General features: G+C 43.9%; 1 protein-coding gene across 1 annotated transcript in view; it reads left to right on the top strand.

Annotated features, from left to right (window-relative positions):
- The window catches only part of SLC7A14 (solute carrier family 7 member 14), a 117596-nt gene that overhangs the window by 87576 nt on the left and 14418 nt on the right, over positions 1 to 15602 (top strand). The window contains exons 5-7 of the mRNA XM_005546364.5: positions 8427 to 8573; positions 11298 to 11506; positions 13684 to 14561. Coding sequence (XP_005546421.2) covers positions 8427 to 8573; positions 11298 to 11506; positions 13684 to 14561 — 1234 coding nt within the window. The remainder of the gene's footprint in view (positions 1 to 8426; positions 8574 to 11297; positions 11507 to 13683; positions 14562 to 15602) is intronic.

Genomic DNA, 15602 nt, shown 5'->3' with positions numbered 1-15602 from the left:
TTTTCTTATCTTCAGATGGAATATAGTTCAACTGACCCAGGCTGCGTATGCATTGTTTATGAAGACATCCTGTCAATGCAATTCTAAAACTCTTCTTAACTACTTGATTGATATTTAATTTTCAAAATCCTCCTATTAGCTCACCCAAATGGCACACCCTTTAGTTTAGACCCCACTTAAAGACTGGAAAGAGTTAATATCCTCTGTGTAAATGTTCTTTACCCATCCTGAAGAAGATGGAGGCACATTTTAGCATTGCTTTTAGCCTTGTGTTTTGTTCTGGGGCGTTTATTCTCTTTGGGGGTCTCCCTTTCCTTCTCAGGGGCTCCATATCCTTCCTCAATCAGGAGCCCACTTCATCAAGGAAGGAGCTCATCATGCCAGCCTTGGGGTTCCCCACTTATACATCCTGGGTTCTGACTAACTTTCCTAACAGACGATCAGAAGTCAGGCATAAGAAGGAAATGAAGGATGCTTTTCCTAACATTGAACATTTTCTTTGTGACAAACTCTTTCATGCACACTTTAAATTTAATCTTCACAGCAGCCCTGCAAAATAAGTACAGAGATCTCCACTTTTACATACAAATAACTGAAGCTTAGAAAAGTTAAAGTCACAGATCTAGACAGTAAGTAATAGAGCTGAAATTAGATCCCAGTCCTGGATGGGCCAAAGTACTTATTTACCCCACTGCCACCTGGGTTTGGGGCCATGGAACTGGTTATCTTCTTTTGCACTTCTGTTCACTGTCCTCATTCCAATCCAAGCTTACTGCCTTGAGTAGTTTTGTCATTGGTCAAGAAAAAAGCTTGGCTGGGATTGTAAATGTTTTGCTGCAATTCCATTATCCCTAAAGGAAATTTGGGGATGATGTATGTCCTAGTGAATGTGCCTAAAAGTATCATCTGAGAACAAAGGACAGCCCAGTGTGAAGATGTTACTGATTCATCCTCTCCACACTCTGCCTGGCCTTTGATTTCTACATAGTACATTTCCTTCCTAGTGAATGGGCCTGTACCTGTTATTTCTCACCTTTGGTTTCAGGTGATTTTTCCGAAGTCCAGCAAAGTCATTTTGAATTCTGACTCGATTTTTTAAGGTCTGACACTGTCTCATGAGCATGTCATACACCAAGGTAATACACACACTCCTTACTCTGTTACCTAACAATTGTCTACAAAAGTGTGTTTCCTCGTCAACAGATACATGAACTTCTTCACTCCTTAGCAAAACACTTACCTCTACCCCTGACTAGGGGACTAGTGCAGAGGTCCAACCCACTTTATTCTTCAATTGCTTTAGGTAGGATGGAATGGAGGAAACCATTGTGTAGGAGATGATGTATAAGAATAGCATGACATGACTTTCCACACAATTCTCAAAGACTTTGAAAGAGTTAATGAACAATCAATCCATCCTCTAACCATGGACCCCTTATAAACCTACTCTTTCCCCTGCTCCAAACACTTCCTTCCAAAGAAAATAGTTTACGGAATGGTTTACTCACTTACAGGTTCTGGGTCAAATGCTTCTTTGGTCTTGAAGAGTTTAAGAACAACAAACATTTTTCCCTGTATCAAGTAACTCTGGCCTTCAGCTGAACCCCTGCTTCCATCTGCAGTTCGTCAGCCCTTGAACATTGTTGGATGTGTGTTCCCTTCATGTTATTTGTTCTTGATACTATCTTATGGTTTTTCTTTAAGCAAATAAGACACTCTAACAGCACAAATAGCTCCCACGAAAATGGTCCATAGCAATCATTTGTGGGGAATCCTGACAGCCTCCAAACAAAGGAAAAGTTGTTTTTCATGTTCTCCACATCTGAATCCATCTGTGGGAACCTATCACTACATTCCACTGTCACTGGGGACAGGCTGCTAATAGAGCTGGGGCATGAGGGTGGTAGAAAATGCTATGAAAAGTTGGAATTTCATCTTGTTGCCTAGAGAGTGAATTATATAAAGGCGCCTAATTATCTCCCAGGCATCTGGAGACTGGCCGAGGCAGAACGTGTGAAGGCTGCCTCATCTGAATGCCTCTCAAATATCAGCAAGATGCAGGGGGCCAGTTTTTACGGACCTCACATACTGAGTAGCAGGCCACTAATGACATTACTTTTGACAACTAACTAAGCGGAAGCCCTCCAGCAACTGAGGCACGTGCTGCTTTCCCACAACCCCATTCTAGAGGGGTGAACTCTGTTCTGGATCAGCCGGCTGAGTTTTTATATCAGGTTGACTTCAAACAACAATCTCAGCTATATCATCAAATAAAAAGGTCAATACTTTTTTTTTTAGACAGAGTCTCACTCTGTTGCCCAGGCTGGAGTGCAGTGGCGCCATCACAGCTCACTGCAGCCTCAACTTCCCGGGCTTCCCACCTCAGCCTCTCTAATCTTCCCACCTCAGCCTCCCAAGTAACTGGAACTATAGGTGCACACAACCACACCCAGCTAATTTTTTTCAATACTATTTTTTAATTTTGCAAAACATTAAAGCAAAGAGTTAGGATAACATACCAATAAACCCAGAAATACACATACACTTGCACACAAACACACATAAACACATTTCACCCACCAATTTTATTCACAGATGCTCACCCTCAGGTACCGCACATGTGCTTTTATGCATGGAAGTCTATCCTAATTATAGACACCAGTGGTCAGATCTGAGATCTGGACAGAGTGACATGGAAAACAGTTTCAGTGGCACCCATATACAGTTTCATTTCATGAGTCTTTGCATTTACCAATCAGGGACCGTTTGCTTGCAAGGAAGAAAAGTTCATTCAAACTAACTCAAGGAAAAAGATGACCCTTTTTGCTAATTTTATTATCTTCTCTTTAGTAATTGTTTATTTCATCTATGTCGTGTTAGGCCAAGTTCGGTTTGACCTTGGTAGGTGTGCTGATCTTTCTTCTCCATTTGCCTCCACTCCCCAGACCTATTCTCCACCCTTCATGACCTGTTCTCTGCTGCAGGTTGCTTCCTGTTGAATTTAGCCAATGGGAAATATTATCAGGTCAGAAGGTGAGAAGAAAGCAAGGCCAGAGTATTTCTTCCTTGCTGCACACCACACTGGCTGTGCCTCCACAAGGCAGCTCCTTCTAGGAATCTCTGACCCATAGCTCCGGCTCCTGCCGGACTCCAGGACACCATTCCACCCCCTACACTTAGGCCTCGGGATGACAACTTCTCAGTGTTGCTAAGTCTCTGATACTTCAAATCCCTAGTCAGTTCCCTTAACCCCGCCTAAATACTCCCCAGACCTGCCTATAGTCCCTTACTGAAATTTTGTTTGAATCATCTGAGTTATTAATAAATTCTCTTGACTGCCTAATGTGGTAGAACCTCCACATGTCCTGCCTTTGATCTGTCCAGTCTTTCTTCAACTAGACTTGCTTTCTAGTTCTACGTATGCAAATGCAGGCTAAGAGACAACCTCTTTGCAAGTTTACTTCCTCTTTTCCCTACTTGGTCATAGTTAACTTTCTGATAGCTAATCATTTTCAGTAATTGCCATCCCTTCTCTCATTCATTTAGAGGAAAGTAGCATTTGTATTTTATAAATAATACAGATGCTTATTAATCTTGTTCAGTTTGTTACCATAATCAAGACTGCATTTGGGATCTTGCAGTATCCTCTACACTCAATCTCCATAAAATCAAGCTGCGTACTTTTTGCTCATGACTATATCCCATCACTGAGCACAGTGCCTGGCACATGGTAGCACTTAGTATACACAAGTCAAGTTCTAAAAGGAGGAAGGTGGGGGAGTAGAGGGAGGAGAGAAGGAGAAGGAGAAGGAGGAGGAGTTTGTGCTCTTGGGTGTCAACTGCTCTAGAAAAACTTAGAATTGTCATAATAATACTGGTGGTAAGAGCTAATATTTATTGAGCACCTACTCTATTATGGACTGCAGTTTACTCTATTAGCTTATTTTATCCTTGTAACAATACTATGAGCCAAGTGCTATTATTATCTCCATTTAAGTAACAATGAAACTTAGGCTCCCAGAAGTTAAGAACTTATTCTAGGTCACCAAGCTAATATGTGGCAGAATCAACCTGGGCCTGACAATCTACAAAGTCTATGCTCCTAACCAAAGCCAATCACGCCCATGTGCGTGGCTCTAGGATTTCCTCTGAAGCCTACAGTGGGCGTCACATTGACTCCAACTGCCAGTACTGCACATATTTAATGGTGTCCTCTGCATCTTCCACTGAGTCTTCTGCTCTTCAAATTAAACATCCCCAGGTCCCCAGTTCTTCCTTACATGGCATGGTTCACAAACCTCTCACCTTTTTCTAAGATTGCTTTGCCCAAATTTATACGGTTGTTGTGCCAGGTCACTAAATGATTTACAAGAGGAGTGTATGTAATGCATATATATGTATGTATATGTGTTTGCATGTGTATGTGTGTTTATATGTATTTGTGTATGTGTGTGCATGTTTGTGTTTGTACATATATGTGTCTGTGTGTGTAGAAGGGAAGAATGGATGTTAAAGGAAGAGAAAGCAGGACCTGTTTTTCTGGGTGTTTTTTTGTGGGTACTTAGTAGGTGTATATATTTATGGGGTACATGAGATGTTTTGATGCAGGCATGCAATGTGAAATAAGCACATCATGGAGAATGGGGTGTCCGTCTCCTCAAGCATTTATTCTTCAAGTTACAAACAATCCAATTACACTCTTTATTTTAAAATGTACAATTATTATTGACTGTAGTCACCCCGTTGTGTTTTCTAACGTAGGTCTTACTCATTCTTTCTACTTTTTTTGTACCCGTTAACCATCCCCACCTCCCCACCTCCAGCCCCCAACTATCCTTCCCAGCCTCTGGTAACCATCCTTCTACTCTCTATGTCTGAGCTCAATTGTTTTTATTTTTAGATCCCACAAATAAGTGAGAACATGCAATGTTTGTCTTTCCATGCCTGGCTTATTTTGCTTAACATAATGATCTTCAGTTCCATCTATGTTGCTGGAAATGACTGGATCTCATTCTTTCTTATGGCTGCATATACTCAATTGTGTATATGTACCACATTTTCTTTATCCATTCATCTGTTGATGGACACTTAGGTTGCTTCCAAATCTTAGCTATTGTAAACAGTGTTGCAACAAACATAGGAATGCAGCTATCTCTTCAATATGCTGATTTCCTTTCTTTTGGGTATATACCCAGCAGTGGGATTGCTGGATCATATGGTAGCCCAATTTTTAGTTTTTTGAGGAACCTCTAAACTCTTCTCCATAGTGTCTGTACTAATTTACATTCCCAAAAACATTGTACAAGTGTTCCTCTTTCTCCACATCCTTGCCAGCATTTATTATTGCCTGTCTTTTGGATATAAACCATTTTAAGTGAGGTGAGATAATATGTGATTGTAGTTGTGATTTTCATTTATCTGATTGTCAATGCCTGTCTGCCATCTGTATGTCTTCTTTTGAGAAATGTCTATTCAAATCTTTTGCCCTTTTTTTTTTTTTATCAGATTACTAGATTTTTTGCTATAGAGTTGTTTGAGCTCCTTATATATTCTGGTTATTAATTCCTTGTCAGATGGGTAGTTTACAGATATTTTCTCCTATTCTGTGGGTTGTCTCTTCACTTTGTTGATTGTATCCTCGGCTATGCAGAAGCTTTTTAACTCGATGTGATCCCATTTGTCCATTTTTGCTTTGGTTGCCTGTGCTTGTTGGGTATTGCTCAAGAAATTTTTGCCCAGACTAATGTCCTGGAGATTTTCCAAACATCTTTCCAAACATCCCCTAGGGGTAGTCTTACAGCCTATGATTGCGGTTGAAAATGCTGGATGAAAACAAAGTACAAAAAGGTAAATGAGTTCCTTAAGACATAGAGATAGCCAATATATTGATTTATTTGTTACCCCGCTTATTTACACAGAGGACTTGAATGTGTAGAATAACTCTGTTTTTATTGGGTTGCCTGTGCTTGTGGGGTATTGCTCAAGAAATTTTTGCCCAGACCAATGTCCTGAAGACTTTCCCCCAATGTTTTCTTGTGGTAGTTTTATAGTTTGAGGTCTTAGATTTAAGTCTTCCATCCATTTTGATTTGATATTTGTAGATGATGAGAGATAACAGTCTAGTTTCATTCTTCTGTATATGGATATCCAGTTTTCTCAGCACTATCTACTGAAAAGACTGTCTTTCCCCCAGTGTATGTTCTTGGCACCTTTGTCAAAAATGAAGGACCTATCTTAAAGTGAGGCTTTTCTTGATCAGGACTACTTAGTGAGCCTGCAGTCTAGCATCCGTTCATCCTTGAAGACCAGTAATATTTTCTAGATAAGTGAAAACAAGCACATTTCCAAGCCTGTGAACCTCCATGTATGATGAGGTGAGATCTATTTTCACTCTTTGTCTGGAGGCCAAAGACATTTTCCACACCCTTGTATGAAAAATTTTGCTGTAGGGAAAGCAGGAGGTCTCTTCTCTTCTGGAAAGTAGCCATCTAGAGATGGAACCACTTATGTTTGAGAAGTTCTTTCTACCTGGCTTATTAGAACAGACCAGGAGTTCTTAAATTTTCTTGTGCCATGGACCACCTGGATGTCCGATGAAGCCTGTAGATCCCTTATGAGAATTGTGTTTTTAAAGGAATAGCCTAATTACATAGGAATTCAAAGGAAATCAATTATGTTGAAATGTAGTATTAAGTATTTTTAATTTTATTTTATTTTTAAATTATAATCTAGTAACAATGTGCTTCTCTATTGGGATTTATATGTTAACATCTATGTCTAATAATTATCATAATTTGAAGGTAGTAATAAGCATAAGTGATATTTCAAGATCTCTACAACAATTCTCATATGAAATGAAAATATCTGATTGCTATTGGTGACACAGGCACAGGTATTGCTAGTTTGACACCTACATTCATAACAGAAAAAAATGCTAATTCAACTAGAAGGTAGTGAAAAAACATATGTAATTCTTTGCCAGCAAAATTTATAGATGCCCTGAATTCCATGGCCTCCAGGATAAGAACCTGGGAGTAGAGGGTTGAAACATTAGAATCCTAGCTGAGAGAAACTGTAGGAAACACCAGCTCATTTTATAGATAAACAAAGTTTGCTTCTGAAGGTTTGAGAAGATCTTTGATTCTGTGGTGTACCTTACAGGTTCTGGTATTTCGTATTTTGTCTTATTGAGAAGTCAATGAGGAAGTTAAGAGTGAAAATTTTGGACAAGTGTCAGTTTGGCACACATTTTGATTTTCATCATTTATAAACTGAATGTGGAGAAAAGAAAAATAAAATGGTCCAGTCTACAATGGGTCTCACCTCCTGGACCACTGACTAGGGCTTGCATTTTTTTCCCTCATCGCATACACACAAGTCCAAAAACATCTCTCACCTTCTAAAAGGACATCCCCAAGCGTTCAAAGAGGCCCTTTTTTTACTTAAAGCTAACAATGAAAATACCAAGGTGGGTAACCCTCATTTAAACTTCAATAGGTTCTTTCAAAGAAAGTAGCCACTCTTCAATGGAAGGTTTTCACTGACATTTTGACATATATAATACATTCCCAAACACCCCTAGAGCCATGTGGACTCCTGGCAGACAGACTGCCAGCAGACGTGACTGGATACTATCCCCTAGCTTTACTCTGACCTCCTGCCTCATGCCCAACTAGGTCATTCAAGTCCCAAAAGGAGCAACAAATAAACTGTCTTTACCCTGTCTTCCCAGTGAAGACAATAGAATATCTGAAGATCTGAAAATCTTTTATATCATTTCAGATCTGGAAGTTACCATAGAGCTGATCTGTCAGGGGTACTAACAGTAATTTAGGTAGGATAACTCTTCCTTATGCAGAAGTGTCTGAATCCCCTACACTAAAAGGCAGAAGCCTTTTTTTTTTTTTTTTTTTTTTTTTTTTTTGAGATGGAGTCTCCCTCTGTCACCAAGGCTGGAGTGCAATGGTGTGATCTCGGCTCACTACAACCTCTGCCTCCCGGGTTCAAGCAATTCTCCTGCCTCAGCCTCCTGAATAGCTGAGATTACAGGTGCGTGTCACCATGCCCAGCTAATTTTTGTATTTTTAGTAGAGACAGGGTTTCACCATGTTGGTAAGGTGGTCTCGAACTCCCGACCTCATGATCCACCCACCTAGGCCTCTCAAAGTGCTGGGATTACAGGTGTGAGCCACCACACCTGCCAATTCTTCTTGTCTCTATTTACACAGCGTAAGAGAATCGACCACAACCACACAGCTAGAAAGCGTAGGAGATCAAAACTTGCGTGTTTAGCACGAGTTCCGCCATGTTACTCCCTCAGCCACTCAGTCATGTCTGCAGGGCATAGGGCATAGGGCAGTTTCCACATTTAAGGCCCTGGTGCCACCCTGACCTTCTGAGTCTGACAAATGCCATCATCCACACAGGTGCTGCAAGGAGCAGCAACATGCTTCTACGCTTTCATTGGCTTTGACATCATCGCCACCACTGGAGAGGAAGCCAAGAATCCCAACACGTCTATCCCTTATGCTATCACCGCCTCCCTGGTCATCTGCCTGACAGCATATGTGTCTGTAAGTACCAGATGCTTGCGGGACTCTCCTCATGATGTGGCTCTGGCACCGAGCTCCCTTCTCTGTCAGGAAGGAGTCCTTTCCTATGTCTTCTTGGTGTCTGTGTACCTGTCTTTTATCCCCTGTAGTCCCATTCCCCACTCCCCATGACAAGAAAAAAATTAGGATTCCAAACTGAAGAAGAGGAGAAGCCCCAGGCCTTCACTTCAGCCTTGGCCTTCATTCCCACCCCTCCATCCTCACAAGCTCTCGGTGTCTGCTGCTGCCCCAGGGGCTGGTGTGCAGGGAATAGGCTGCCGTCCAAGGAGCTCAGGTCATAGGCTGGCAGTAACGGGTGGGTGTGCGAGCAAAGGCATTGTGGGCCTCTGTGCACTTTCCTCAATGCTCTTCTGTCTTCTGGGAGCTTCCCGGCAGCAAAGAGGCGAGGCTCCCTGCACAGCGGGGAGAGAGAATACATTGTCCTCTACAAACTCTCTTCCCCTTAAATCTGGGGAGGAAAGTGTCATTTCTTTCAGCCGTTGCTCTCTCTTGTTACACCAGCTTAAACTCACCTTCAGGTTTCCCTAACTAGGGGAGTCCCAGAATAAAGGCTTCAGCCTTGTCTTTTTCAGGATCACGCCCCGCGACACTCCTCACGCTTTGATGCTTGCTCTCTCAGCTCCCATCCCAGAATTTCTATCACAGAAATGGCCCAGCTGCATCCAACATCCCCCTCTGCCCCTGGCAATGGAGAGAAGTGGCTCACAGGCCAATCAGTGTGTGGTTCCACAAACATTCTCAGGTCCTGAGGGGCGGACTCACTTGGGTCACCACAATTAGGAAAGAGCTGGTGGGGGGTCGGGGGGATGGGAGGGTTGCTGCCGCTGATCAGCCTTGCTGTTTCTCTTTCCCAAAAAGACATCTTTAGCAACTAGCTAAGGAAGCCAGACTGATTGATCATTAAGGCAAGCTGCAAAACAGGATTGTTCTAGAAGCCAGAGAAAAACACAGAGCAAACTTGGGGGTCGTTTACAGACATTCAGCTGCCTACCCAGAGGTTTTATGGTTGCCTCAATTATCGCCTCCCGCTATGCACACACACGCAAGGGGCTTCATCCTGTCCATACCATGATTATCCCTGTGGGCAGAATGTTGAGGGAGGGGTTGCGGGACAGAAGGAACAGCAGGGGCACTCTGCATTTCTCCTTTTACTCCTCCTTCATTCCTGCCCTTCCTCCAGGAGTAGGCCTTTACAACACACACAATAAAGTCAATCATTGCAGTGCCTGCCTTAGAATAGCACTTTATAGACCACAGAGTACTTCTATGCATCCACCAACTTTTTACCCATCCTGATCTAACTCAGGAGACTCCCTGAGGCTGGAGAAGGCTCAGTCCCACTCTCCTCCAGCCCACCCTGCCCCATCCCCAAAGGGGATATTGCAAGTGGTTGTGTTACTGAGAAACGTTCTCTTTCATACTGCAAGGGCCTTAAACACGCCCTAGGAGTTGTTTGGTCTTGTACTGGCCAGCAGGCAAGCCCCTCTACCACCATGAGAAGAACGAGGTTGCTGGGCTGTGCTAGGACATCCTGTCCTCCCTGGTGGCCCTTGGCTCTGCTGGAGGACCTTGGCTCCAAAGGAATAGGCAAAGAAATGGTCTACATATGACCTTCAGGCTTTGAATTCCTTTCTTGATGTCAATTTGGCCTTCATAGACTGGGCGGAGAGGGGGAGGGGACAGGGGACATATCTGGCCATATGACTGGTGGCTCCGTTGCCTATGGCCAATTCTGAAGGCGGGGTTGTCGGGCAGATCAATAATATGTGAGGGGAGTAGGTCCTGGGAGCCCCCAGTTAAGTGCTTATTGCCTCCCTGATGCACACGCATACCAGTGGCTTTGTCCTGTCCATACCCCGATTTCTCCCCATAGGTAGAGTGTTGAGGGAGGGGTGGTAGGGTAGAGGGAAGAGCAAAGACATTCTGCTCTCTATTTCCTCTTCTGCTCCTCCCTCACATCTCCCTCTTCTCTGGGGGTGGACCCTTATAGCACACACAGTAAATGATTCCTGATTAAGCAAAGCCATAGTTGCCTGACAGCCATATAATCAGTAGGATTGATTCTGTCCTGATGCCATCATTTATTTGTTGGCCTGCCTGGCTCCTAGGACTAAGCTAGAGAGAAGAAATAGAAATATGAGTCCTTATCTGGGTCCCAATAGTTAACAGGCTATAGGCCTCTTCATCACTTATCTTTGGAGATTTTATCTCTGGTGTTTCACAGTGAGAGGGAGCATGGATAAGACCCTGAGGACCAGAAAGCATAAGAGAAATGAGAGCCTTATCCACGTGGGCAGGGTGCCCATGGTCCCTGCCAGGCCTGGTTGCAGGGCATTGGCTGCAGCTCCTTCCTTCTGGAAATATCTGCTCTCCACGGAACTGTCGGCATAGCTCTGCTTTCATGGGGCTGAAATACCTGCCGTCTTACTCCTCAGATATCAAAGGACCAGAGAGATAGAGAGTTTCTGGCCCATTCCACTAAATTCACATGTGGGGAGAAAACATTGAGAAAGGCCTAGAGGCCAGATGACTGGTCTACAGTAAAGGCACATGCCAGCAAGTGGTGGATCCAAGCTGCCATGCAAGCCTCTGCCTCCAGGGACAGGGCTCTTTCCTCTCCCGTGGGGCCTCCAGCCATGCGTTCTTCCCCTGTACCTCCAGCCCTGTCTTCTCTTGTTTTAACAGGTGAGCATGATCTTGACTCTGATGGTGCCATATTACGCCATTGACACGGAATCCCCACTCATGGAGATGTTTGTGGCTCATGGATTCTATGCTGCAAAATTCGTAGTGGCCATTGGGTCCGTTGCAGGACTGACAGTCAGTTTGCTGGGGTCCCTCTTCCCGATGCCGAGGGTCATTTATGCCATGGCTGGTGATGGGCTCCTTTTCAGGTAAGGGCTACCCTCCGTGAAATTTATCCTGCTCTGCCGTGTCTATCCAGGGAGAACGTCTACCCACTGTCAGCCTGACTGTGATTTTTATGTCAGTGCCTTTCACATGGACTGTGGACCTTGTCATGTATCCTGGAGAAAAAGTGAGTGAACAGAGCTCAGGCCCTGAAGCAGCCCCTCAGTTTAACTCTGTGGTCCCTCAGTCCAGCACAAGCTGATGTGTGCCCCCCCTGCCCCACTGTCCTCCTCCTTCCAGTTGACATTGCTTGCTCCTTTGTGAAGATGATGGGTGCCAAATTGCTGTACTGGGTGGCTTCCAGAAGGAAGAACCATACCAGGGACATCTTAGGCCTGCCCTCACATTGAGGCCTGGTAACTGCCCCTCTTTCCACAGCCCCTCTGAAATAAAAAAAAAAAAAAAATCAACGAAGAGTAGATAAGACCATCTGAACAGAACCTAACAATAGCAGCAACACCAGTGGCCATTTATTGTATACTGTGTATACAGTATCCCATTTAGTCCTCACAATAACTCTATTTTGCATATGAAGACATCTACTAGGACTCAGAGAGGTGAAACAAAATTGCCACAAATCCCTCAGCTACTGAGTGGCAGGTCAGGATTTGATCCCAGAACATCCAACTCCAAAAACCAGACTTTTTTTTTCTTTTTTATATACTTTAAGTTCTAGGGTACATGTGCACAAGCCAGACTTTTCACCACACCAGTATATTGGCAGTCCTTGCCCCCTACATTGGCCATGAAGTGGCTCATCTGCCCATGGTACAAAGGGGATGTGGCCTCAGCCCTTTGTTTCCAGCATGAGGGGCCTGCTTGAGAAGGCATTCTTCAAGTGCACAAAGCAAGGAGTAAACCATAGAGGCCAAGGAGCCCTCAGGTGTGCAGAGGGGGCTGGTTCAGGGACTTTGTCTCTGCAGCCATCATCTTCTGACTCATTTCCCCTGCATACCCTCTGAAGCCATCACCAGGTCAGAGCTGCTATGTTTAGGGTGCTGAACAGATCAAGAGGGCCCTAGGGTGATGGAGGTGTGGCAACTTCACACATCCAAAAGGTTTTTCTGCTGTCAAAGAAACTAAGAGGAAAGATACTGGGGCTTCAAGCACATTTGCAGTCTTGTGTGAATCATAAAAATAAGAGACCAGGAGGAGAGAGGAGGGGAGAGGGAGCCTTCCACACGTGCCATTCAGTCGCTCTTCTTGGTCTCCTCTTCAGTCAGTAACTAGCTGGACATAAACCTGTATCTGTGAGCACAGTTTCTCAATTACTGTGCTATTTTGCCAACTTTTGTCGTAGGTGGTGTCTAGAGCTTTGGCATAAATCAGAATCCTCTGGAGGTCTTTTAAAGCAGTTTGCCAGGCCTCACCCCACTATGATTCTGGTATAGTAGGTCTTGGATGAAACCTGAGAATATACATTTCCAACAAGCTCCAAGAGGATGCTAAGATGCTAGTTCACAGGTCAGGAGGACCCCCAAGCAGGTCCATGACTTCCTCTAACCATCACTTTTTCACGCAGAGCCTGGGCCTCAATCTAGATTTCTGAAAGACAGACCTCCTAGGTTCAATCAGCCCTTCCATTACGTAATAATTAGGAACTTTACTAATGAAGTTTGCCTTAAAATCAAAGAATTAGGCCGGGTGCGGTGGCTCACGCCTGTAATCCCAACACTTTGGGAGGCCAAGTTGGGTGAATCATGAGGTCAGGAGTTTGAGACCAGCCTGGCCAACATAGTGAAACCCCATCTCTACTAAAAATACAAAAATTAGCCAGGTGTAGTGGTGCACACCTGTAATCCCAGCTACTCAGGAGGCTGAGGCAGGAGAATCGCTTGAACCCGGGAGGCAGAGGTTGCAGTGAGCTGAGATCATGCCACTGCACTCCAGCCTGGGGGACAGAGTGAGACTCCATCTCACCAAAAAAATAAATAATAATAATGAAATAAAATAAAGTGAATTCTCTTTTAATTATACACTAAATCCTGGGGTAGGAATCGCAGCTGGGTTTAAAGTAGTGAATGCAGAAGTAAATTGGTGGAGCAGGACCAGGAGGAGTTAATCACACCAGCCTATTGATAGTTCTAGCTCCCTGTGTTGGCTGCACTAGAATCGGTCACTGTAGCCCACCATTAACCCTCTGTTTGCACGGCCCCTCCAGGTTCCTGGCTCATGTCAGCTCCTACACAGAGACGCCAGTTGTGGCCTGCATCGTGTCGGGGTTCCTGGCGGCGCTCCTCGCACTGTTGGTCAGCTTGAGAGACCTGATAGAGATGATGTCTATCGGCACGCTCCTGGCCTACACCTTGGTCTCTGTTTGTGTCTTGCTTCTTCGATACCAACCCGAGAGTGACATTGATGGTTTTGTCAAGTTCTTGTCTGAGGAGCACACCAAGAAGAAGGAGGGCATTCTGGCTGACTGTGAGAAGGAAGCTTGTTCTCCTGTGAGTGAAGGGGATGAGTTTTCTGGCCCAGCCACCAACACATGTGGGGCCAAGAACTTACCATCCTTGGGAGACAATGAGATGCTCATAGGGAAATCAGACAAGTCAACCTACAACATCAACCACCCCAATTACGGCACCGTGGACATGACCACAGGCATAGAAGCTGATGAATCCGAAAATATTTATCTTATCAAGTTAAAGAAGCTGATCGGGCCTCATTATTACACCTTGAGAATCCGGCTGGGCCTTCCAGGCAAAATGGACCGGCCCACAGCAGCAACTGGGCACACAGTGACCATCTGTGTGCTCCTGCTCTTCATCCTCATGTTCATCTTCTGCTCCTTCATCATCTTTGGTTCTGACTACATCTCAGAGCAGAGCTGGTGGGCCATCCTTCTGGTTGTTCTAATGGTGCTGCTGATCAGCACCCTGGTGTTTGTGATCCTGCAGCAGCCAGAGAACCCCAAGAAGCTGCCCTACATGGCCCCTTGCCTCCCCTTTGTGCCTGCCTTTGCCATGCTGGTGAACATCTATCTCATGCTAAAGCTCTCCACCATCACATGGATCCGGTTTGCGGTCTGGTGCTTTGTGGGTAAGCAACTTCTTTTGCAGCCTTGAGAGCTCCCTTTTAAGGTCTTAAGCATGCTTATCCCAAAATTACCTCCTAGCTGGACTAGGCAACTCCATTCCTAGAGAAATCTGGCTGGTTCTATGGACCTTTGTGTTCTGCCTGAGAGTCAATAAAGCCAGTTGTCCCCTTTCTGCCTGTAATGGTCTTGGTCATCGGTCTGGAAAAATGATGTTGATTAATTCATCGCCTTACTGAATTACTGAAAGTTCTTCCTATATTAGGATAATTAATACCATAAAAAGTCCACTTAAAGTGAATCCACATTTTTAAGGGGATAAAAATAGCATAGTATAATTGGGGTCAGAGCATTTGATTGGAATTTTATTGTAGAAACTAAGAATTGTAAACTGAAAAATACAAAAAGTATTTATCTTAGATTTCACAAAATTAAATTAAAATAGCAATTACGCTCTCATTTTTAAATGAACAAAGTGTGAATTAAGTGTGGATTTTTTGGCATCATTTTTCTGACAAAACTGAATCATGGCATCATTTAACATCTCTCACTTCATACTGACTTTTGTAAAATCTTCAAAAGTTTTTCATATTTCCCAAGGTCCTTTCTTCATCCCTTGACATTCAGATCATTCACTTGGGAAGTACCCATCATGCCACCATCCTTACTGATTTTCTCTCTCCTGCTGTTAATAACGAATACGACTCTGTTAGGTCCTCAATTGTCCACAATTTTGGGTGTGAATTCAAATTTTTCTCTCAACTCACTTTCATGGACTTCAAGAAGCCCTGTACCTTTTCTAAGATTTCTGATTTTACTTTGTGACCCATTTCTATTGTATTCGCAGTACATGTTTATCATCTAGGACAATCTCTGATGTTCATGAGGTGGCTGGGGATCGATGCTAGTAACAACTTGAGAAGTGTAAGGGGAGACTCATTTTAAAGTTCCCTAGTCACTATTTGTATGTCCCCTGTACAACTTGGTAACCCTGGAGGTTTTGGATAACAAATTCTTAGCTAAAGAGGATCTTTAGAAGCTCTGGG

The sequence above is a fragment of the Macaca fascicularis genome, chromosome 2 (assembly GCF_037993035.2).
Source record: "Macaca fascicularis isolate 582-1 chromosome 2, T2T-MFA8v1.1".
NCBI lineage: Eukaryota > Metazoa > Chordata > Mammalia > Primates > Cercopithecidae > Macaca > Macaca fascicularis.
This window is presented reverse-complemented; position numbering and strand designations above follow the sequence as displayed.